The sequence below is a fragment of the Chlorocebus sabaeus genome, chromosome 24 (assembly GCF_047675955.1).
Source record: "Chlorocebus sabaeus isolate Y175 chromosome 24, mChlSab1.0.hap1, whole genome shotgun sequence".
Classification (NCBI taxonomy): Eukaryota; Metazoa; Chordata; class Mammalia; order Primates; family Cercopithecidae; genus Chlorocebus; species Chlorocebus sabaeus.
Window position 1 is genome coordinate 32,728,904 of NC_132927.1, and position 25,225 is coordinate 32,754,128.

The following is a 25,225-nucleotide window of genomic DNA, read 5'->3' on the forward strand; positions in this document are numbered from 1 at the left end:
AAGAGTGTGTTTCATGCAACATAAATTGTGAATTCCTTTAGCCACCTCCTCTCTTTAGAAATAGGACTCATACATATTTTAAACATAAATTGACAAAGATGGCAGAGATCTCATCTTCCCTGTAGCAAATTGAACCAGACTGGTTGAGGATTTATTGCCTAATTATACTTGTCAGCCTGACATAAAAGTCATTAGTTCTAGAAAAATATGTTTGTCATACCAGGATTATCTCTAATTAATACAGTCAATATCTAGCATATACTTAAAGCCAAACGCTATAGTGGTTTCCAAAGTATGTGTTATAGACTGCAGGGAACTGCTGTAAATACAGGTTCATATTTGAAGAGAGAAAATGCCATGTTTTATATACATCATTTCCTCTGCTTTGAATCCAGTGAAATCAGTGCTACTGACATTGACTCCCTTTGTTAATGAATTATAAAGGTAGTAGCTGAAAGATCAGAGAGGTTATGGTTGGTGAGGATCTGAACTCGGATTCAAACCTGGTCCAGTGTGGTGTTTTTCCAGCGTCAGAGTCCACTAGCCAAGTTAATCTCTGTAGTATCTACCTGTGGTTATTCCATTTTTCTAAAGTACATGTAAAGTTTGAGCTCAGCAGAATAAAACCATTGAGAGAGCCAGTTTGATATAAATGGTTTTTTCTGTCCGGTGTGCATTTGCTGGATTATCAGTGGCTACTGCGTGAAGTGATGAAATTTTAAATGCAATTAGTATCATGCCTCACGGGACAATTAGTGCATGCCCGTATATGTTTGATACCCTCTAGTCCTCACCTTGCTCTGCCTCTACATCACAGTGTGCACAGTGCTCGAGATGGTAAAATCATTCAGCAGTTATTTCCAGGCTGCTGCACGCTCACTGTAAACTCATTCATTTGCTCATAAATGTGCAGCTTTCTGCCATAAACATCAGAAGTTATTTCTGAACAACCAAGGTTTGACTCATTGGCCCCACTCAGACCTACCCCCAAACAGTTTTATTATTCTGTTTTCCCATACCAATTAAAATGTTTCTACAGCAATACACCTTGTCATAGAAAGCTTGTATTTCATAACCACAGCCACTGTGAGAGGTCAGTGTCATTTTTCCAATTTCATTCGGTCCTTTCTGTAGTAGTCGTTTTGTGTAGTTACTTATTTAGATTTTATGATGGACTGAAATATGAAATTACAAACTAGATTTAACAGTTAAAGTGGCTGAAAATAAACTTGTCTAAAACACACATCATCGGCAGGGGAGCCGATACTTAGTCTATGATGTCGTATTAAATAGTGCCATATTGTGGCCATTATTCAGAAGGCTGTTGAGAACACAAGCTTACATTATGCTTCTTAGTAGAACCCCAAAGACAAAGAGGTCACTAGCTGTCCCAATAGAATGTTCAGGACGTTTCCTAGCCCTGCCCCCGTCAGGCAAACTGTTAGAGAACCTCTGACTTCTTCACAGAGAGCAGATCGCGTGAGCACAGGCAGGGTGAGGAGATGCGTGCTCAGCCCAGAGCACATCCAGCCCTAGAGACTCTTTCTTCCTAGGTGTTTTGCGGGGACCTGAAAGGCAGGAACAGTGAGCAGCCTTAGAGAACAGCACCACGTTCAGATATGTGGTGCGGAGCTCTTCAGAACAACTTGGTATCTAGAAAAGGTTGCTTCAGTATATAAGCCACACCAGGTCTCTGGCCCTCTACTTTTGAGAGGCAAAAACAACCCTAATTATATCTACACACAAAGAAGAATATGCAGGGTGTGCTCATTTCAAAAACATTCATTTGATTTAGCCAGACTGTTGTGTGGCCCAGGAACAATGATTGCAGTTCTATAATAGTCAACTTCCAGGATGTCTAGACAAGAGGGATATTAAACTCCTGAGTCATTTGGTACTAAGAAAGACTTCATAATAAAAAAATTAGGTGTCCTTTGAAGAAAAAGAATTTCATTGTATTTGAAATGCAGATGCGAGCATGCTCATGTATGTGCACACATGCATACACACACACATGCACACTGTATTCCCTTAAATGATGCAGACTCTAATAAGGCATACTTCTTTGGTATACATCATACATGTAGTTTGCAAAGTGGCTTCATAGTTTCTAACATATGTGGTGATTTTCTTCTTCTGCCTTCCTAGTGTCCCTTCTATTCTTGCTCTGAATGTATTAAGGACTACAAAAATCTCCATGTGACACCCTTGGTGGTCTTTGTCTTCTCTGGCAATACTTTGAATGATTCACAGATACTTTTTGTAGTCTATAATCATTTTAAATATTAATACAAAATTTTCTTCACATCTCAGTCTTCTAATTGGAGATTATAACAATAAAATGCATATTTGCTTTAAACACAAACAGCCTCTTAACATACATTCAGGAACACATAACACTTCCATTAGAAACATAGACCCTGCTCTGTGTGGAGACGCTGCTGCCTGCCATGGTAGACATATCTATCACATGCTCTTGGGTGCAGGTAAGACGTATGCACAGATAACCATAGTGTCTTGGGTGATGAGTCACATAAGTGCTCTGGTACCAGTAGGCCTTGTAAGCTGATTGTTTCAATTATCTTTTGTTGTGTAGAAAACTACCACAGAATTTAGTGACTTCACAAAAACCATTCTGTTTTATTCATTATTTTGTGGGTTAGGAATCTGGGAAGGGCATTGCTGAGTAGTCAGTCTCTGGTCCACATCTGGGGCAACTGGAGCTGGAGGATCCACTCTCATGGAGGCTTCTCCATGCACATGTCTGCATCTTGGTGCTCCCAGGCCTCCCCCTCCCCATGTGGCATTTCATTCTCCAGGCCCTCTCCCTGTTGCTTTGGCTTCTTGGAGCCTAGTGGCATGTGCGTAGTCAGGCTTCTTACCCACAGCTGGGAACCCCCAGAGCAGCAAACGGAAGCTGCAGGCCTTCCCTGAGCTAGTATCAGAAGTCCCATGTGTCACATCCACGGCATTCTCTTGGTCAATGAGCAAGCTACTGAAGCCAGCCCAGATGCCAGATGATACATGAAGATTGCACAAAAGCATCATCAGAACAGAAAGTTAAGGGCTGTAAAAAAGCTGATTATAAAATTCCTTTGAGGAATAAATCAGATTTGTAGCTATTGGTTGCCCAACAACTACTTTGTTTTTGAGGAGAAAAAGTGAAATGTTACACGTTGTTTTGTATTTGATTTTTGCCTTAACACAGTGAAATCAGCCCGTCTTTGACTCCCTGTTGGATTAATTATGATGGTCATAATGCTAACTGTATGTGAACAACAGTGGCAAGAGAGGGCTCAGGGGTGACATGAAGCTTTTAAGTGTGAGTGACTGTTGTGCTGTTGACTGAAATAGGAAACCCAGAAGGAGAAAATGTTTGAACCAAACCATATAATGATGCTGTACACTGCAAGTGACAAAATGCCTAACCTACAGAAGCCTAAAACCCTGATTTTTATTCCCGAGGTCTGGGGACAGGTAGTTCCACGTTTGATTCAGCATCTCAAAGATGTCAGGGCTCTGAGCCAACTTCTGTGAGAGTCTTTTGACCTTCCTCTCATGTTGCAGGGTGGTCTGCTTCCGCTGCGAACATCATATCGTATTTTAGTGACAGAGAAGGGAAGGAGTCTCTCTCAGTGTCTCTCATCCCCAGGAGCTCCACACCAGATCTCTCCTAAGTCCCATTGGCTGACAGTGGATCACATTTCCACGCGCTAGCCTCAGAGGAGAGTGGGAGAGCTAGCGTTGATGTTGTCAGGCTTTTTCACAGGCAGCCAGCTCAGCCAGCAGAGAGAAGGACATTAGGCAGTCAACCAACGGTGTCTGCCACAGTGATGAATCCCATTTTCTCTCTCCACACAGTTGATAAAGGCTCACTTAGCAGCCTTATAGAGCTTGAATTAAATGGGCTAAATCGTAACTATAATAAATTAGTATTTTCTGGATGCGTGTGAGTTTCTCTATTGGCTTTCACTTTGTGGTTGAGAGCTACCACTGCTTCTTAACAAATAAAAGATTTAATTGTTTCCCTCATACTTTAAAATTTGGATGAAAATTCTTCAGTAACATGTCCATTAAGACATGTTACCCTTTGTTTATTCTGCAAGATTGCTTTCTGTTCTTTCTGTTATCATAACATATTATATAAGTGCTTTTATGTGTGTATATGGGTTTATAAGAGGAAGAAAATTCTCCAGACATATGAACCATGTTTGTTTTAGAGTCTGGAGACTCACAGAACTCCCTGACATTAGTTTTTAGTTGTAAGTTGAAGCAGGACAGCCATTTCTAACTGTTCTCATCCCTGAATGGCAAAGTCTGGCAGAGCTGAGCCTGTGACACAAGCAGCATAGCAGTAAGAAAATACATATCCTCAGCTGAGAAGAAAATACTTTGACTCATCTGGTCTGGGCATCTGAGATTGCAAAGTAAGGCTTAATTTCTTCAGCTGGATAAAGCTGAAATTCTTTAATCTGTTTATCTGTAATTGTCCAATTATATTTCAACCTAATAACATTTAAACTGTAATAAAGTGGTTTTTATAGACTCAAAACATTTGAGCTCAGAGTATCACTACTGGTACCTTTGCTAGTGAGAAGTAGGGAAGGTGAGGGGAAGAGCTGAAGAAAGAAACTCTAAATATCGTCTTGTATCTGTAGCAGTTCGTTTGTTTGTTCATTCATTCATTCATTTGACATTAATTGAATGCCTGCCACACTCTTGGTGCTAGGGGTGGAAAAAAAATAAGACTGAACGTGCCTTCGAGGCACAAAGCAGTGTTATGAGAACAGAGATGGCAACCTGCCTTCTCATCACAGCTGCACAATAGAGAAGTGGATATAGGAAATCATTATTGTCTACACCAGCAGTCCCCAACCATTTTGGCACCAGGGACCAGTTTTGTGGAAAACAATTTCTCCACAGACCAGGGAGGCACATGGTTTTGGGATGATTCAAGCACGTTACATTTGTTGTGTACTTTATTTCTATTATTATTACATTGTAATACGTAATTAAATAATTATATAACTCACCATAATGTAGAATCAGTGGGAACCCTGAGTTTGTTTTCCAGCAACTAGACAGTCCCATCTGGGGGTGATGGGAGACAGTAACAGATCATGAGGCATTAGATTCTCATGAGGAGTACACAATCTAGATCCCTCACATGCACAGTTCACAACAGGGTTCATACTCCTATGAGAACCTAATGCCACCACTGATCTGACAGGAGGAGCTCGGGTGGTAATGATAGCGATGGGGGAGCAGCTGTAAATACAGATGAAACTTCGCTTGCTCGCCCACCACTCACCTGCTACTGTGTGCCCTGGTTCCTAACAGGCCACAGACTGATAGCACTCTGTGGCCCAGGGGTTGGGGACCTCTGGTCTACACAACAAGCTGCTTGAGCTGGTTTTCTTTACAATGTTAAAGAGCTTTCTAAATTTGTGTTGATGTAGTAAGATCACGGCATTATGTTACAGTAATTGTGTTTGAACTAAGTTATAGTGAATGCCAAGAAAAGGCCCTACCTGCTCTCCTTTCTGATATTCTGGAAATAGATTCCAAAACAACTTAGGGCCTTGGAGAAACCTTTATTTCCAAAATACTGGAAATGATTGACTCAAGTCATTGAATCTGTGATTTACTAGAAGCTCTATTTTTGAACCTCGTATTTTAAATGTTAAAGCCTATTTTGAACAATTGATACTTGTAACAAAAAGTTCAATGCCATATATACTTGGCAAACTTTTCTGTAAGACATGACCCAAGAAGGAAAGTGAAAATTGATCTCAGGCTTAAACTCTTCTTTAACTTCCCCCAACCACCTAAATCTGACTCTATTTTAGACTTTAATACATGAAAACAAGGTCATGTGAGCCCTAATTCATGTAACTGAAGGAAGTCCACACTTCCCCATTTATTGGCGATGATTCTGATGGTGGCCTTAGGCTTGCTGGTTTTTACTGCCACCAAATCCCAGTGCTGGCTTCAGTCTCATCTTTTCAGGCCAGCTCAGCCCACGTTTCTGCTTTCCATAGGTGGCAGCCTGTTGGACCCCAGGGCACCAGTACTCTGGGCCCTTGTAGGGGCAGGACCCTTCTCCTGGCTTAGCATTACCAGAGGGAAATCCTTACCAGAATTGGAAGTGACTTCGAGGTGACGATCACACTGGTTCTGAAGTTCCTCAGCCACCCGTGCTACAGGGTGTGCCTCACCTGCTGCCCCAGAGCCACTCCCTACCTTCATGGGATTTGTTTCTGCCTGCGGTCTCTTTTCCTACTTTCCTACCTTCCCCAAATTCCAAGGCCTCCAAATCACAGCCCGTGGCTAGTACTTTTTTAATCTAAAAGACACAGAAAAGGCATTTTCCTAACCTAAGAATATTCCCCTTTCCTAACCCTGGCCATTTGCCTTAAACAACAGACAAAAATGGCAGAGGTCTGAAATCATAAATTTTCTTTAAATTGGCTCAACATTCAGGGCATCCTACATCAGTGTTTTCTTTCTGTTTTGGGAGCTTGGGTAAGACTCCCCTTTGCTGTGGGCATTTTCCAGGTAAGGTGATGCTTTCGCTAGAAATACCCTTTTTTCATGTGCTACATAGTCTTACAGTTTTGGTCACAAGAATATTTTTATAATGAAACACCTTACAAGTATTTGTGTCCAATAACAACTTGCAGCCTATAAAATGGCTGTTTCTGGTGTTTTCTAAAGTGGTGAGGAAGTGTCTCTAGGGCAGAAATCTCCAAACCCCAAGGTAGTGGTCTGTGGCCTCTTTGGAACTGGCCCGCACAGCAGGAGGTGAGTGGCGGGTGAGCAAGGGAACAAGGTAGTGGTCTGTGGCCTCTTTGGAACTGGGCCGCACAGCAGGAGGTGAGTGGCGGGTGAGCAAGGGAACAAGGTAGTGGTCTGTGGCCTCTTTGGAACTGGGCCGCATAGCAGGAGGTGAGCGGCAGGTGAGCAAGGGAACAAGGTAGTGGTCTGTGGCCTCTTTGGAACTGGGCCGCACAGCAGGAGGTGAGCGTCAGGGAAGCAAGGGAAGCTTCATCTGTATTTATGGCTGCTCCCCATTGCTTACATTACGGGTTGAACTCCGCCTCCTGTCAGATCAGCAGTGGCATTAGATTCTCATAGGAGCACGAACCCTATTGTGAACTGTGTGTGCGAGGGATCTAGGTTGTGTGTTCCTTATGAGAATCTAAGGCCTGATGATCCATTAGTATCTCCATCACCCTCAGATGGGACCATCTAGTTGCTGGAAAACAAGCTCAGGGCTCCCACTGATTCTACATTATGGTCATTTGTGTAATTATTTAATTACATATTACAATGTAATAATAATAGAAATAAAGTATACAATAAATGTAATATGCTTGAATCATCCCCCAACCATCCCCCCCATCCAGTCCACAGAATAATTACCTTCCACAAAACCAGTCCCTGGTGCAAAAAAGGTTGGGCACCACTACTCTGGAGCACCCTGTCCATGGCTGTGCTAGGCCTCAGGTGAGCAGAGCGAGTCTTCGTGAGACAATGTTAAATGTTAAAACTAGCAAATGTGTTAGGGAATAAAAAAAATTTATAATTTAAGGTAAGCTGTTGTAAGCCTGAGAAACTCCATTTGAGAGCTGCTCCCCAGACATCTCCAGGTTCAGGTAACCCTTCCAATTCACGCAAATGGAGTGGAAGTTTGAGAAACACCATACTTAAGCAGGTGCCATTGTACAAAAATGTATAACCTTTAAAAGTATTTCCCATTATTGCACTTATTAACTCCTTGTTGTGCAAATCATTTATACACTATAGACATTTTATGCAATATGTATATGCCATGAAAGTTGTGTTGGAGTTGATATATTTGTAAATTGAATCCATTTAAAATGCAACAGATACTTTATAGGAAACCCTAAAATAAATTATTTTATAATCACGCTTGATTGTTAATTTTATAAGTTTGAGTTTAATCAATTATTTTTCTTAAAGTAGGTTTTTCACTGACTATTAAGATAAACATCTACTTTTTACAAATTGTTTTTCAGGTTTATTGAGGTATAATTGACAGATAAAAATTGTATATATTTAAGGTGTACAACATGATGATATATATACACATTGTGAAATGATTACCACAAAAGTTAATTAACACAAAGATTACATCCACTTAAATTGAAAATACTTCTTTATAAATTTGGCTTTCAAAAACAGTCACTGTCAGTGAATTTATCTGACTCAGATCTATGAAAATTTAAGACGATGTCTGTTAGTAGTGTTGAGTACTTTAAGAAGTGTTTTTTAGTTTCCTGACCATGTTAAAGAAGTATTATCTTAACGAGGCACATAAAATAAAACATCAGCTCAATCGTGAAATTCCTCAGGGCAGATTATTAAATAACCATGAGATTAACCAGGCTAACTTCAAAGTTGATTTGGCATGTTTTACTGTTTATTGCTGTAAGGAATTACATTAGTCAAATATAAATGTTCAGTACATTTTCATTAACATGCTGTGCGTGTCCAGTTTCTTCTAGATGCTTTCTTGGTCTTCATACAGTGTCATCATTCAATAAATGTGTAATAGAAAAGCTTATTAAAATTTTGTAATACTTAATGTAAAAGATTAAAAATAAAGATAAGTTAGATTAAAGTAGAATGAATAGAATATAATTGAAATAATTTGGAGTCCACTTTGTAACGATTTATTTGTTAATTTAGAAACATTAAAAGTATGTGACCACAACTTTTTGTTCAAACATATCACTATGGACAAAATAAGAATGATGTTGTATTATTCCTAGGCTATTTGAAAAAGAATATTAGCCTTTTTTAGCCTAAAATTTGAAAAAAAAAAATTGCTAGTTACCTTATTTATTATTAAAGTAAATATCTGAGATAACTAGTTGCTTATACAAGATTTAAGTGAGATGTAGAACACAATACAAATATGATTATCATTGACTAGGATAACCATATGTTATTGTATTGAAATAATGCAATAATTATGTATTATTATATTGAAATCTCAATTAGAACATTATGTATTATTATATTGAAATCTAAATTAGAACATTGACAGATTTTCCAGTTATATTGATAATCTCTATCACCTAGGAAAAATAATGTGACTTATCTGTTGTGTGAAATCTTAAAATTTGAAATAAATGACTATATTAGTCTAAAAATTCTTACTGAATTTAGGTAACATGGAGAAAGTATGTGTTTTTCTAAGAATCTGATTGAATCAAGTCTTGCAAACTAGTAAATAAACTTTGATTTAATTTAAGTAAAATATTGTTCACTTTAAGACAGAATATTTCCTAAAACCAGAATTGTGACTCTCAGCTTGTCTGTGATTGAGGGAATAGAGCATAGGGAAAAACCCTGATTGTGTGGAAAATGCTGGCTTGTGCTGGGCTTTGCTGGTAGAGTGATGGCTCATAACTACAAGCAGAATTGATAAGTTGTTGAAATGTGATTCTAATGGATTTTTAAAAATTTTATTATTAGGCTATCAGCTGCAAAGGTCAACACAGTATATCCTACACTTTGTCAAGGAATCAGACTGTGGTGGTGGAGTACACACATGATAAAGATACGGATATGTTTCAGGTAATATTTTTCTTTTTTAATAGAAATTTTAGCACATTTTCCTTTAATTCTGTATTTTTTATATGTAGTCAGATCTTCCAGCCCAGTGTCCAGGGGAAAAAAGTTGAAGATAATATAAAAATTATTCCTGTTTGGTTGTTGAAAGATTAAGAAAAAAACTTAATTCTTTATTGTAAAAGGAAATTATAAAGGCTACATTCTCAGACCTCAGTGCAATAAAAATAGACATTAATAGCAAGAATAAAAATTTTAAAAGCTAAACACTTTTAAAACCAACGTTTTCAGAATACTTTCTAAATAACACTTGAACGAAAGGGATATCCAAACTACATTTATAGACCTTTTCAGAAATATCTGTGAGAATATCATGTAGCAAAACTGACAAGATGAGGCCAACATCTTACTCGGAAGAAAATGTCTTAAGTGCTTCCATTACTAAGAGGAGGCAAAGAGAGAGAAAGAAAGAAAATCAAAGGACTAAACATTTTTCTCAAAAGTTCTTTTTTGACAAAGGACAACAATTAAGAAAGTATAGGATGGGTTTGGGCATAGTTTTTGTGGTATATAATATACAGTCCAGAAGTACATCAGAAGAAAGCAGAAGGAAGGAAAAAAAATATTCGTCAGTTAATGAATTTAAAAAGTAGAGAATAAATGAATGTATTCCAGATTTAGTACTTTAAAATAGCAAACAGTTAAAATTTGGACTAATAACAGAAAAAAGCAAGCTTAAGTTGGAATTGGTGAGGCTTTGCATTTCCATATGGAGAGTTAAATTATTACATAAATGATGTCAAAACAAACATCAAAAAAGTATGATAAATACTAACATTATACTCTGCTAAAGTAAATTCTAGAGAATAAACATTTAAATGTAAAACTGAAGGAACAAAAAGTTCTAGAGAAAAACTTAGGAGAATTCATATTCTTGGAATAGGGAAGGATCAATAGTAATGAAGAAACAGATTTTACCCTATACATTTTCACTTATTTTTAAATGTCACAAAAATTAGAAGTCAAACTAGAGACAATTAGGGCAACAAATCAAGTAGACAAAGGATTGACACCTACTATACAGTAATCACTTTTCCCATGCTTTCAAAAATGGACAAAGAACAAAACATACAATTCTCAGAAGAAATATAAATGGCCAATAAATATATTAAAATAATTTTAAAATACCAAATGAATTAATAAAATACTCTTTATTACCTATTAATTAGAAAATACTAAATAATACAGCACTGTAAAGCATTGTATAGAATTGGTCCCCCTGGTGGGACTGTGAATTGGTGCAACATTTCTATAGGGCAACATTGCAATACTACCATGAATTTCAACACTCAGACCAATTGACCCAGTAATTCTAACTTCAGTCATTTTTATACATAAATAATTAAGGAATATGAACAAAGATTTGACCAAAAGGTTGTTCATTGTAGTGTTATATATACTAGTAAAAAAGTAGAAATAAACCTACACTTCCAGGAGTAGTTAAGAATGATTACAGTATGGTGCATTTAAATGCAAAATACCGTGCAGCCATTACATGATTATTAAGTGGGAAATACAATAAAATAAGTGAAAAAAGGCATATGTCCATCCACCTCATGCTTTATTTTTATATGCACACACATAAACATAGGTATGGAAGACAGATGGGCCTAGAAAGAAAAGCCCCAGCTCTTTTTCCATTTTCTATAACATTGTGAAGTGCAGGCCTAATCTGGATCACGTAAGTCAGTACTTTTGATTGAGAAAGAAAGAAAATTTTATGTGGTTTTTAAATGTATTTGTGGTAGTCCTGAGCTTCAACACCTCAGACTGATAAGAAGAGCCAAAGACAAATTACAAAGGGGGGAAATATTTACAATTTATATCACAAAAGGTTAATGTCACAAATATATAAGGTACTCCTGGAAATCTCTTTTTAAAAGACCTACAATCAGATAGACAAATGAGCAAAGGGTTTGACAGATAGTTCACCAAAAAAGGAAACTAAGTAGCTCTTAAAAATAAGAAAATGTGCTCAACCTCATTTACAAAAAGAAAAATGGGAATTAAAACCACATAGAGATACCACTTTTCACTTGTCAGATTGGCAGAAATCCAAAAGGTTTTGTCAAAGATGTGGGGAAAACAGACGCTATCCTACATTCTATAAATTGGTATACCATTTATGGGGGTAGCAATTTGAAAATACCTATGAAAAATACAAAATGTTTACATAGTTTGACTCAGCTCTTCTCTTTGTAAAGCTCTTCTTTCTAGAGACTTACCCCAGAGATATCCTTACCTACATGCAAAATGCCATTTGGACAGAGTTATTGTTCAAAGCATTGCTTAATAAGAAGAGATTGGAAACAACCTAAATGTTCTTCAGTAGTGGACCAGTTCAGTAAATTTGGGCACAGCTATACAGTGGAGCCCTCCAAGGGTATAAAACCGAACAAAGAAAAGCTGTATGTATAGCCACAGAAAGAGCTCCAAACATATTAAATGAGTTAAATATTAATATTATTGAATATATTGAGTCATGTTGGTAATATATATTCAATTAATTTAAAATGTTACTAAATTAAATGTTAAATAATATTAAATATTACATTATTAATTTAATATTGTAAAATGGTTTAAATAATGCTTATATGCATTAAAAAATCTCCAAAATGATTAACAAGACATTAATGTTGCAGTTGCCTTTGTGGGGAAGGGGACTGAGCAGGTGGTATACAGGGAGATATTTTACACTTTTCGAGTTTGGAACTCTGTGTATGTATTAGATATTTTAAAACTAAATAATCTTAGATAAAATATATAGTCATAGTTATAAACATAGTTATTAAAGTGCCAGTTTGAACTCAAAAATAAGATTTATCATGTTTGGGCAAAATCTCCATGCCATTCTGTTATATCATCTTATAAATGTCTTTTCTTCTTATTCTGTTAAGGAAAATATCTTCCTACATAAGTATATGCATATTCTTCCCTGTTGATATTTTTATGAAACTTCATTATTATATCTTTTTTATATTCATTACAATTATTTATTTTCAATTTATAAATTTTTTCCCTACTTATAGTAGCAGTAAAGATTTTAAAGATTTTTTTTTACAGAGAGTTCTTAATCCTAAAAAAAGTGGATCAAGCCTATTTCACTATTGTCCATGATACTTTTTTACCACTTAAATTTAAAAACTTACTGTGATGGTACCTATTATAGGTAAGTCAGGTACTCTCAAAGTGTGAGACATTGAATTCCTTTAAGAAGAATCTTGTTTCTTCGGAATTTTTCAGAGTTTCATAGATATTCTTTAGCAACATATGTGTCACATAGTGTATTCCGCACTATTGAACAGTCACATTTGACTCACATGCTCACTTTCTTCCCTCTCCTCTCTGCAGAATGAATTAAAGATTTAGTTGGACTTTTTCAGCTTCCTATTACTAACTTCTGAGTACATTATGCATACTTCCTATTTTGTCATACAGAATATTAAAAGACTCAAGATTTAATAAAACTCCTAATTTTTAAACTGGAGATTCACAGCAATGAAAAATACAATGACTGTTAATACAGTTTGGTGCCACTGCTTTGAATCATGCCAAAGCACCAGCAGCTTTACCCACCAGTGTTCTAGCACCATCAGTGTAGAGACCAGCACAGTGGAAAAGGCAGTTAATGTCTTTGTATTATTATGAAGGTAGTTTTGGCCTCATGTACCTAGACCCCATGGCAGGGTCTCAAGGACCCTCTGGGGCTCATGAACCACATTCTAAGAATACCGATTTGTACCAACCTCTTAATTTCATAGCTGAGAAATCTGGGTCTTTGAAAGGAAAAGTAATGTAAACTAAGGTCAGAGGAGGCTTTAGGGGCAGAGCTAAGATTTAGGTCACTGGGCTCTTCATTCTCTGAATAGTACCAGCTCAGCCTCTTTAAATAAAGTATGGTAAGCCAAGCAAGAATTCACATGTTTCTTAAGGAAACATAACACATTACACACACAGACTAACTGAACCTATTAGAAGGATCTGTGGCAGATCATTTTAAGCAGAGAACTAAGCAACTCTCACAAGACCTTGAAAAGATAGATTTGTTTCCACGTTTTCCTCCTTTTAACAAGTTTATATTTCCAAAACAAAAATCACCGAGCAAAAAGCACTACAGCACTCACAGTTCTCAAGTATGGACCTCAGTGTGGAGAGTTTGTTCATTTTAGTCATTCCCATTAAAATGATTTCTAGGGTTGCGTATCTGAAGGCAGAATATCAGAATGAACCAAGAAAGGGCTTTATGCTGCATTTCCCACTGTGGAGTCAAGTTAGTAGACTCAGAACTCAGAAATATTATGGCCTGAGGGGAAAAATCAAAGCTAGATCTGAATTTAAGGTATGAGAAAGAGTAAGATCTTGGTCATTATTGTCTGGAGTAGGGGTAAAGAAAGAAAGAAAGTCTAACAGGAAAGTGAAACATAAAGGAGAAAATAGTTTATGGAAGGAATTAGAGGAAGTGGTGCATTGTCTTGACTGTGCCTAAAGTGCAGTGCCAAGTGCCTTCTGACCAGAGGGGCTAGGAGACTGACTGGGTCCTGCAGCCAGTGCTCAGGGGTCCTTTCTCTCCGATTTCACACTTTCACAGGCTTCGAACCTGGTACTACAAGGCCTAACATTTTTGGGTTTTGGTTTTTTTGTTTTGGTTTGGTTTTTTGGTTTTCAATTTAGTTGATTTACTGTAGTTTTAGATGATAACATTTAATTAGTATCTATTGAGAGGAAAATGTTAAAGAATGTCTACATTTTCTAGTGGGTATTTCTACAACCATTGCACATGAGCAGGCTTGTGCAGGTATGTGTATGTCTCATAGGATTCGGCCTCCCTGTCATTATCTTCCAATTATTATTTTCATCTCTTGACCATCTGCTGTGTCAGAAACTCCTTTGGTGGCTGGGGAGAGAGAACTAAGGCTCTCCTCTCAAGCAGCCTACATCTGGAGGAGGCAGCAGACCAGAAATAAGCAAGCCCTTCAGGCAGAGGAAACAGTGAGTGCAAAGGCTGCAAGTCAAGATCACAGTGGAGAAGGATGGCAGTGAACTTCATTGGACTTGGAAGGGCAGGTAGAGGCTGAGAGAGGTAGGACCTTCAAGCCAGGTAGAGTCTGGGATTTATTCTAGGAGTTTTGGGAAGCTGTTGGAGGATTTTAAGCGGGAGAGAGGTATAATCTGATTTACGTTTTTGTACAATTTCTCAAACTACTGTATGGAAAAGAATCTAGGTGGCAAGTATGAAAACAGGGAAACCAGTTTGGAGGCTAAGGTGATAGAACCCAAGTAAGAGATAACGGTAACCAAAACCAAAATGGGAAAAGTGGAAGGACTGAGGATGTGTTTGGAGGTTCAGCTGACAGTGTTTAAACAGGGCTGATGTGGGCATGGAGGAAAGTGAAGAACTGGGTTATTCTTGGATTTTGACTTTTGGCTTGAGCAAATTGGATGTCAGTCAGTCATTGATATAGGGAAGCCCCAGGGTGAAGGGGGATCCAAGTTCTGTTTGGCACATATTACATTCGAGATATTTATCACACATACAAGTGGAGATTGGGTATGCTGGTCTGAAGCTCAGGGGAAAGATCAAGACTTTCAGCTGATAGGTGGGATTTGGTGATACTGTCTAGGGAGAGAACAGAAAGAAAAGGGAAGGGGGAACTATTTACCAACTAGCCTGAAAGTTTCATTATCTTAGTACCAGGTAGAGATGGACCAGGATATGCTGGCTCAGCGTAAGCCCTGGATTTAGCAATATATTGATTGTTGGAATCAGCGTGAATGGTTTCAGTAGAGTTGTGGGGAAGGAAGCTCAGTTGGAGTGGGCTGAGGAAGAAGGAAGTTAAAGATATGGGTGAGGAAATGGAGGAAATAACTAATGACAGGTTTTCTAAGAAGTCTTGCTGTTAAGTGAATCAGAGAAACAGGGCCGGAGCCTGAGGGTTGCTTGCAGGTGAAGGAAAGCATTTTTAAAAGTGGGAGACTAGTCCAGAGCAGTGCTACTCAAACTGCACTCCCTCTGCCCAGCAGTGAAATGTTTGTTAAAATACAGAATGAGATGAGCATACAAGTTGAGAGGAAACCTTCATGACAGTTTGGCATTGCCGAAACATCCAAGCAGATGATCATTTCTCAAGTACTCATTTTTATTGTATGTTTAAAAGGCATCAGTGACTAGTTAAAATTTAAAACAACAACAGCAACAATACTGGTCCTTTAACCACAGAGCTTGAGAAGCTCTAGAATGTGTGTGAGAGCTGATGGCACCATCGAGTATAAAAGGAGAAATTGGTGACTCAGGAAAGAGAGGAGATAGTATTAGGAGCAAAATCCTTGGGAAAGGGAGAATATTGGAATATCAAGTGTCAATGAAAAGATTGCTTTTAGATGGGAGCAACAACTTTTCATCCTTATCCCAGAAGGGAAGTCAGAAAATAAAGTGATTGATGCAGGGAGATGGGTAGGAATTGGTTGAGGGAGGTGAGAAAAACGGGAGGCCCTTCTAGATGCTTTGATACCATCTTACCTGTCCTGGCTTCAGCTAACATCCAGGCAAACCCAAAATTTTCTTATATATATAAAATTTAACATATTGAATGGAGCAAGTTCTCACTGTAGCTGGTTATATGACTATCAGCACTCTATGAATATCACATGAAATTCAGAAGCATCCTGGCTTGCATGCTATATGAATATCAGATGAAATTCAAAAGCATCTTGGCTTGTGTGCATGACTGCCTTTAATGTAGAGTTGATCCAGTAGTCAAAAGAAAGGGCAAGCTGCAGGTTTTCCACATTTGAGTGATTTTTCAGCAGTAAAGTTACTTAGTTTTATCTTTTGTTTTGTTTTGTTTTCGTGGAAAAAGCAACATGAGGCTTGCATCATAAAGTATAAAATTTTACCAGCACTCTAGAGGTTAGATTTAAGTGGAAGCAAACTGATAAATCATACGTATGACCAATCAAGGTAAGTGTCACGACTTAAAATCATTGATCCTAGCAGTCTGTTCCAGTTAGAATAAAATTTCCTGTTTTACAGTCAATTTCAATGACTTCATCAAGACATTAATTTAATACATTTGGATGAACTCAGAATGTGGCCCTTCTAGAAAAGAGTAATTTCTGTACACAAGAAGGAATAGTTACAAAACATTCAAACCAGCAGAGTGATTTTGGCTTTGAACTTATAACAGAGCTTGAAAAGGCATTGCCCTCTTCCATGGAGATTAACAAATCTTGGGACAGTGACTGTTGCTGTGAGGCTCCAGGTTTGGTGAGATGACTGGAAAATTCTAGAATTTATCATGTTTTACTCCTAAACTTCATTGGAATAGAGGCTCAGGACGGGTTTGCACCTAAGTTTGAAGTTGGCTTTGTTTTCACCTTTATACTTTTCTCTATTTGTAAAGTATTTTGCAGTCAGTCTTCATTACTTTTCTAATTTTCTTTTTAAAAAATGTTTAACAAAATTAAAGCAGTCTGAATCAGTAGAGCTTCCAAGTTACCCGGTTTTTAAATGAATCTAGCAGAGAGGAGATTTTGCAACTTTAGAAGGATGAATTATATGATTTTATAATACATCTAATTTAGATTTTACATTGCATTTTTTAACAAGTTATGTGTTTTCTAAACCTGAAATGCATATATCTAGGCAATATGCATCTGTTCAAATTGTTAAGTGTCAATGAAACCAGCAGTTTAGTTTATTCCAGGCATATTTCATTAGGACAAGAAATTAAGGGTTATAAAAAACAAGAGAAAATAGGTATTTGTGGTCATTGGTTTTAGAAAGATAGTCTCTGCATGAGAATGTATATATGAGATTTACAAAAGAAATTTGATATTGTTCTAGGAAGCAAGCTGAGCTAAGTGATACAAGATTTTTTTCTACTTTATTCATTTGGATGAAAAATGTATTACATTGCCTAGTTTGTAGACAGAACTTTGAGACCAGAGTAAAAATATCTTGGAAATTGACTTTTGGGAGCTTTATGTGCATACGTCTCAGGCCTCTGCATTCCTCCCATTGGCAACTTCAGAATCAGAGTTACAGTTGTTGGGAGAGAACAATATCGTATTTAGTGAGAAAGTATTAATTTACGTATAAGTGATTTTAACCTAAGAAGTCCCTTTGGCACATAAAACACTTAGCACTGTTTTCCAATTAGAGATTAATAAAGCAGAATTACGTAACTTTTTAAATATTCCATATTGAGGATTTTCATATTTGTAAACAAATATTTTGCTAGTTCACAGGAGAGAGTAATACCTGTCTTACTTGAATTGATTGAATAGGACAAGCTTCATTAAGCCTTTATTGGATGCTTTGTTAGAAGCTTTGTTAGAACTTTGTCACATCTTCCTAATGAAATACATTCTTTCTGGCAGCATTTAAATCTTTACAAAGAAAGATTAGCCAATATAGTATTATTGACAGTCTTTTAGACTTCCACAAGAGAGGTTTTAAAAATTTAAACTTGAAATGCCAAGACCAGCTTTTGAAATCTTTCATTTGACTGCATCCCAAACTTTGGGCTGGCTTCACATCCTTCTCTTTCATGCTGTGTAGTGTTAATGGACATTTATCTCTATGTCTGGATTAGGGCTGTTCTTGCTCAGTGCTGGGAGTCACTGTTGGATTTACCTAACAAGGAAAACCATTCTGTGGAGCTGGACAAGAAAGTAGGAAGCAAGAGTTCCTTTATTTAAAATCTTGCTTTTTTTAACCCCAGAAATAGGAAAAAAAAAAAATTGTTGTGAAAGTAATATTGCTTCCCGGATCCAAGAGATGAAATCTGATGAGTGGCCGAAGATCTACTGTTGTCCTCTTAATTGAGCTTTTTCTCAGTACTTAAAATCTAATGAACTAATGAGTGGTATAAAGTGAGTGAAGCAAGATGAATAAGTTCTAGAGATCTGCTGTGCACCACTGTGCCTGTAGTCAACAATGACTGCATTATGTGCTCACATATTTCAGAGGATACATCTCGTATTGTGTTCTTACCACAATACAATACAATTAAAAATAGATATCTCTAATATTTGGTTACCCCAATATCTTCCCTAGTCAAATAGGAAAAGGCGCATGAATGAAAATCTTGCATTAAATTCTAACCCTCAGAACAAAGATAGTGAGTGTTAAAGGGATCCTGAATGCTTTTTCCATGTGAATAAAATACGGCACCCTGCTATTTTCCGAGTGAATCACGAGTACATTTGATTTATTTAGGTGGGCAGATCAACAGAAAGCCCTATCGACTTCGTTGTCACAGACACGATTTCTGGCAGCCAGAACACGGACGAAGCCCAGATCACACAGAGCACCATATCCAGGTTTGCCTGCAGGATCGTGTGCGACAGGAATGAGCCTTACACAGCACGGATATTTGCCGCCGGATTTGACTCTTCCAAAAATATATTTCTTGGAGTAAGTACTGTCAAGAAGTACATGATTTCTAGAAAAACGCTTGTGATTATGACATGGAACATTTAATTAGAGCAAAAAAAATACTGGCTTTGTATGTTGCCTCTGGTGAGATTTTGAGATTTTAGTTTTCAGGTGGCCAGTTAAAATCTGAACGTTAGTAAGCATTACTTGCTATTCATTATATTTTTTATATTGTAATATTTACAGTAAGTACTTTTTAAAAAATATGCCTGTAACATTGTCCATAATGTATTTATGGCAGTTAAGAGGCTTATTTCAGAGAGGAAAATAAATGACCAAATTTAAATCATTAGGGCTTAGAGGAAAATGTTAGTGATTCATTCATTCAAAAATGTTTTATTGAGTGTTTGCTATGTTCCATACTGGGCGTTTTAGATGTGGGATTACAGAGATCAAAACAGACTTGAATCCCAACCCTTATAGGGTTTCCTTGTAAGTGAAGCCCAGAAGTTTTAGTGAATATCCAGGTTTAACATAGTTTCCTTTTGAATTAGGATTATTTTTGCAGGAAAAAAAGAACCCACTTAAAATGGTCTAAAATCAGTGCAAATGTACTGTTCCCACATAAGAAGTGCTGAAGAAGGCCAGCTCCTGGGTTGGTGGTTCAGTGGTTCTGTGACATCCAGGGCACCGGGTTGTATCTGTCTTGCCTTCTGCCTCCCGTGGTGCACCAGCCTCTTCATGGGAGGTCTTCTTGTGGGTGAGAGCTGGCTCCTGCACTTTCATATGTCCCCTGCCACATGACAACTTCCAGCCAGAGAAGAGGGTGGCAGAAGCACTGTTTCCTCCTTGTCTCTTCTTAGAGCACAGACACCTTTCTCAGAAGCCTCCGAGAAGATATCCTGTGTCATCAGTCAGAGCCCAGTCATGTGCTGTGCCCACCTGTAAACCAGCCATTGGGAAGATGGCTGGGAGTGTCCTGTTGGATTAATCAGGATTCCCCCCACCAGCCCCAGCCATGTGAACAGTAGCTGAGCTCTGTCACCAAGAAAGCTGAAGGGAAGAGCTGTGGCACAAGCACCCAAGAGTGTCCGTCCTATCATCATGTCAAGCTACATGTGCCATCTACCTTTGAGAATTTAAACACTGATTGTTGTGTAAACATAATGACCCTGACTTGTTGGCTTAACATTTTTTGAATTTTCTAGCTTTAATAGAAAGTCTTTCTTTATGGCTATCCTTTCTTCTCTATCCTGATAGTGAGTACATAGAAAGCCCTTTTAGATATCAGGATAAGGGCATGGCACAAGTATAACTGAAAAGAGAAAACACACCAGATTCCTGGAATCTCATGGGGTTGTGGGGAGGGTAAAAAGAATCTTAGAGGGAGAAGTCCAGGCATCCATTTTTTGCAAATTCTTGAGAACTATAATATGTGTCCAGTGATAAGTCATTCATCCATTCAACACTTCTTTTATAGTGTCGACATAATTGTGTATTTTATCCTTGTGATTATTAGCTTTAAATAGAAAATGAAAATTCATCACCCTCCTCCCCTCTGCCCCTACACAATGTATTAAAGAAATTCCAGAATCCTTTCCATTTCAACATCATCTTAACCTGCTTTTTCTGTTCTGCCATGTGCTCTCCAGGAAAAGGCAGCAAAGTGGAAAAACCCTGATGGCCACATGGATGGGCTTACTACTAATGGTGTCCTGGTGATGCATCCTCGAGGGGGTTTCACCGAGGAGTCTCAGCCTGGGGTCTGGCGCGAGATCTCTGTCTGTGGAGATGTGTACACCTTGCGAGAAACCAGGTCGGCCCAGCAACGAGGAAAGCTGGTGAGTGCGCTTCACTCTGCAAGACGTTCCAGACTACACAAGCCTAACTCCCAGGCTGTCGTTTTCCCTCCCCTGACGTTTGGAAACTTTGTGCAGGTCCAAGCGCCATGTACCATCACTCAGCAGAAGCAGAATTCCACAAGCCCTGAAAGCAGGAGGCAAATGGCCTTGGTATCTCCTTCAGTGGTTCAACTTTTTGGGAGTAAATTGTGTTTTGCTCCTTACCACCTGAAGAATATTATCTTTTATTGTATACCTGACCACAAAAATCTGTTTAAATTCACTTTAAGAAGAATAAACTTACTTTTAGTGTAAAACTTTATTGATTTGGAAAACATTTGAGCAGTCCAAAAACAATTAGTAAAAATTATGAATTAAGGAATTATTTACTAGACTTTCTGGAACTAAAAAATAAGTCAGCTGGTTTTCCCCTTGAATTCCTATATATTAAGGCAGAATTCGCTATACTGTCCACCAAAATCACAGTTAGAACTTTTTACTTGAGATGATTTATATATTGCATTGACCTGGCATGTTAATATTTTCCTATAAATATCACCACTTATACCCGTGCCCTAAAGCAGTTTTTTTAAACCCATTCTTTCTTGGAGAATAATTATAATACCTTAAATGTGTAACTCTGGGTTTCTGATCTTGCCATAGCCATGTAGCACAGCCACTGATTTTTAGTAAACTCTCCATTCCTGTACTTTTGCTTAATTTGCTAGGTAGAAGCTAGAACGAGAGAGAACAAATGTCTTTTTCTAGAAGCTAGAAGAGAAGTTCTTCAAAACTCCCACAGAATAAAATGTATGCGGAATAGAGGATTTGACCTAGCACTTGTTAGAAAGATCATCATCAAAAATGTCTAAGATGGAAAAAGAAGCTGGAGGCTGTTTCGCTAACCTCATTTGCTGTTCTCTACTGGATGTTTGTGTTTAGGGAATGGTTATTTTTATTTCTATTTTACACCGTTTTTCAGCTACAGGCACAGCTTATGCGTCTTACAGTGCATTATGGCTGAATAAAAGAAGCATTTTCTAAAAAAAAAAAAAAGCAAATTCAATAAATTTTGTATAAATGTTTTCAAGAAATTGTAAGCAAAGAAGGAAATGTGAAAGCAGTTTTTCTAAATAATCTTTTGTTTCTGATCACTGGATAGTTTTATACAAAACCGACCTAGATTGGCCAAACTGGTTATTCATCATTATAACAGCAAGAGTAAGAAGTCAGTAAATGGTTGCTGGGTGCAGGCTCTGCGTTAACATTTCTGACATTAGCTCACTTCATCTGCACAGCAGCCCTCTTAGGGAAGTAGAGTCATCCCCATTTCATGGATGAGGAAGATGTGGCATAAAATTAAAGGTTGTCCAGTGTCACAGAGTTAGAAGGTGGCAGCCGGTGAGATTCAAACTCAGGTCTCCCTGATGGAGAGCCTGGACACCTAATACTACTCACTCAGCACCATGTTGTGGGAAGCCGGGGATGGTTTACACCTGAGCATTTGCCTCCCTGGGTGAGTATAAAGCATACACTAGAGTCCGTGGGGAGCGCCTTTGTCCAGGAGGGCAAATCACAGGATGAGTTTCTCGTCCACTCTGGTTAATTGTGTAGCGACTCTTCTTAGGCTGCTACATGTGCTGGAGAATTTTACAGTGTGACTGAAAAGAAAGAACTCCAAAAATGGCTTGTATTAATGGGTTGTATTAAATATACAGGCTATTTTTGAAGGTAGTCCCTATAAGTGACACTTAAAACTATGTAAAATTGTGCTGTCCCATTTGATAGCATCCGATTAACCTGACCAGTTACAAAGGCTTCCATCAGCCTGACCTTGGGCTTATGGTACACTGAACAGGTAATCCTTCCTGCAATCTCCTCTTGTTAACCTCTGGAGAACATTTTGTCTGTCTTCGAGGAAAGTTTACTGACTCTTTGAGCCTCTGATTTAATTCATGACTCATTGGTCCTGTACATGTTACTGGTAGCATTCGATATAAATTATGTTTATCTGGAGATTAGATTTTGGGGACAGTCTCTGGCAGTACTTGTCATTTGCAGTCTAATACAGAAATTTGGGAAATAAAGTGAGCTGCTAAAAGTCTAAAATATTTGTTAAAACAGTAGTAGTCACATTGTGGAGCTAGTGCTGGTGGAAGATTATGTATTCATGTCATACTCAGCATTTGATATGAATCAATATACTAATGTATGTGTAACCAGAAATCACCATTGTTTTTCATTATTACAGCAAATGATGGAACCTCAGAAAGGTATACTAATCAACAAAATTAATTAAATGTGGGGGAAATGTCTTTTCAGGCCTTTAAACCCTGAATAAATAGGTGAATGGAATTTGAATTGTGCCCTACTTTTTTAGCTAGTTAATGATAACATATGGTAACATTTATAATATTAGTCTAGGGGGCCCTTGAGTATTTAATTAAATTATATATGAAATATTTTATTAAACTGGCTTTGTATAAAATTAAGTAAATTCAGTTAAGTTGATTGCATACCTAATTTTAGGTGAAATTATAAAAATAACCATAGAGTAACTATGTTCAGGCTCTAGCAGGTGCTTTACATTAATTGTCTTTCCAGTGTTGCTTAAAATAACCCGTGAAGTCAGCGTTGTTAATTGTGTCCATCTATAGATGAGGAAACCTGGGCTTTAAAAGGTTAAGTCACTTGCTAATAAGAAGTGGTGGATGGGGGTTGACTTCACTACCCTGTGCTTAGATAGTTGCTATGTAGGGGCCATTAGTTGCCATGGTAGAGGCCAAATGTCTCTAGCTTCCATAGTACTGTCAATTCCTGTGCCTGCTCATAGCTTTTCTTTTGTGGTAGAATTTAAAAAATAAAATCTGAGTTCATGCCTACTAATGATTGCTAAATCAGACCACCAGGTTCCAGTCCTGGTTTCGCCACTTAGTTCTGTGGTCTTGAATCGATGATTTAACCTCTCTGTGCCTGGCTTCCACATCTCCTAAATTGGAATAATAATAGTACATGTCTAATAGGATTGTTGTGAGAACTAAATAAATACAGTAGCTGGAAAGGATTGGAACAGTGCTGGACACAGTAATGCCCCATAACTGGCTGGTGGTTATTGCTAAGTAGGGGTTGCACACTGGGGATATGGCAGAAAACACCAGGTCCACGCTCTGCCCTCGAATTGCATGGTCTGGAGGAGGCCACAGACCAGGCAGCAGATCAGCAGATACTGTGTGATGAGCACAGTCATGAGAAGGTACCAAAGGTACTTGCCCTCCACAGGACACCTACCCCAGATGTGGGAGTCAAGGGTATGTGGAAAGTAAAAGGCCATACCCCCAGATTTATGATAAGACTTTATTGTTTACCAAGAAGTGCCCTGCAGGAGGAAAAGGGGGTTGTTCCACAGCCAGAGGCTAGGCCACCACCGCACCTCAGCTTCTTACCACATCAGTGTGATCCTTTAGACACAGTTTTATCCTGCAGTGAGGCCTCCCCTGAGAATTGCCTGTGGTCAGCAAGGGCAGGAGCCTCATGACACCAGTTAGGGGAGAGGAGAACATGGGATGCTTGGTTTCGTGGTGGGGTGGGGAAGGAGCATCAGCAAACTTCAGGCTGTTTGAAAGGAGTCACAGTGTGTGTCCTATACAGTATTAAGATTTATCATTTTCTTGGGACCTTAACTTTTTCTAACAACTAATACTTGGGAAGGGCTGATTTCCTCATGACAAGGAAAATGTCCAGGGCAAAGTGACATCCAGGTGAGACCTGGATAACAAGTACGAGTTTGCCAGCCCAGGGCTCAGCTGGAGCAGGGTGTGCTGGGGTGGAGTATTCTAGGCAGAGGTTGTTCTTGCGCCTGCCTGTGGGCAGTCTGAGGTAGTGCGTTCATGGACTCTGGGTCCTTGCAGCTCATCGCAGGGCAGTCCTGGTTTCCAGTTAGGAAGAGAAGAACTGCAGCAGGAGAAGTCAAGTGACTGCATTGGGAGTGACCTTTTAAGTGTGTTAAGCAGCTTGGGCTGTACCCCAAGGGCGGCAGAGAGCCACAAAGTTCTTTGGACCAAAGATTAACAAAATTTCTAGTGCTTCCCATACCTCTCTCTTTCCCTTACATGGTTCTTTTCCTCCACCCCAGCCCCTGGCTCTGTCCTCAGTCCTCTCTGGGACCCTGCCTGGGAAGTGGCATCCATTCCCACAGCTTCACCTAGGTGCCAGTGATATCCCAGATATGTTTCTGTGAGCCTAATCTGTCTCCCACGCTGCATCACACGTGCCTTGTATGCATTACCACCACCGATACTCTGCACACTCCTCACATTCAGCACACCCAGAACTGAACTGGCCT

The 25,225-nt window shown here is 38.4% G+C and overlaps 1 protein-coding gene across 1 annotated transcript in view; it reads left to right on the forward strand.

Moving 5' to 3' along the window:
* PELI2 (pellino E3 ubiquitin protein ligase family member 2) overlaps window positions 1-25,225 on the forward strand; it is a 195,981-nt gene that overhangs the window by 164,237 nt on the left and 6,519 nt on the right. Inside the window, exons 3-5 of the mRNA XM_007986769.3 lie at window positions 9,508-9,609; window positions 18,884-19,081; window positions 20,695-20,883. Coding sequence (XP_007984960.3) covers window positions 9,508-9,609; window positions 18,884-19,081; window positions 20,695-20,883 — 489 coding nt within the window. The remainder of the gene's footprint in view (window positions 1-9,507; window positions 9,610-18,883; window positions 19,082-20,694; window positions 20,884-25,225) is intronic.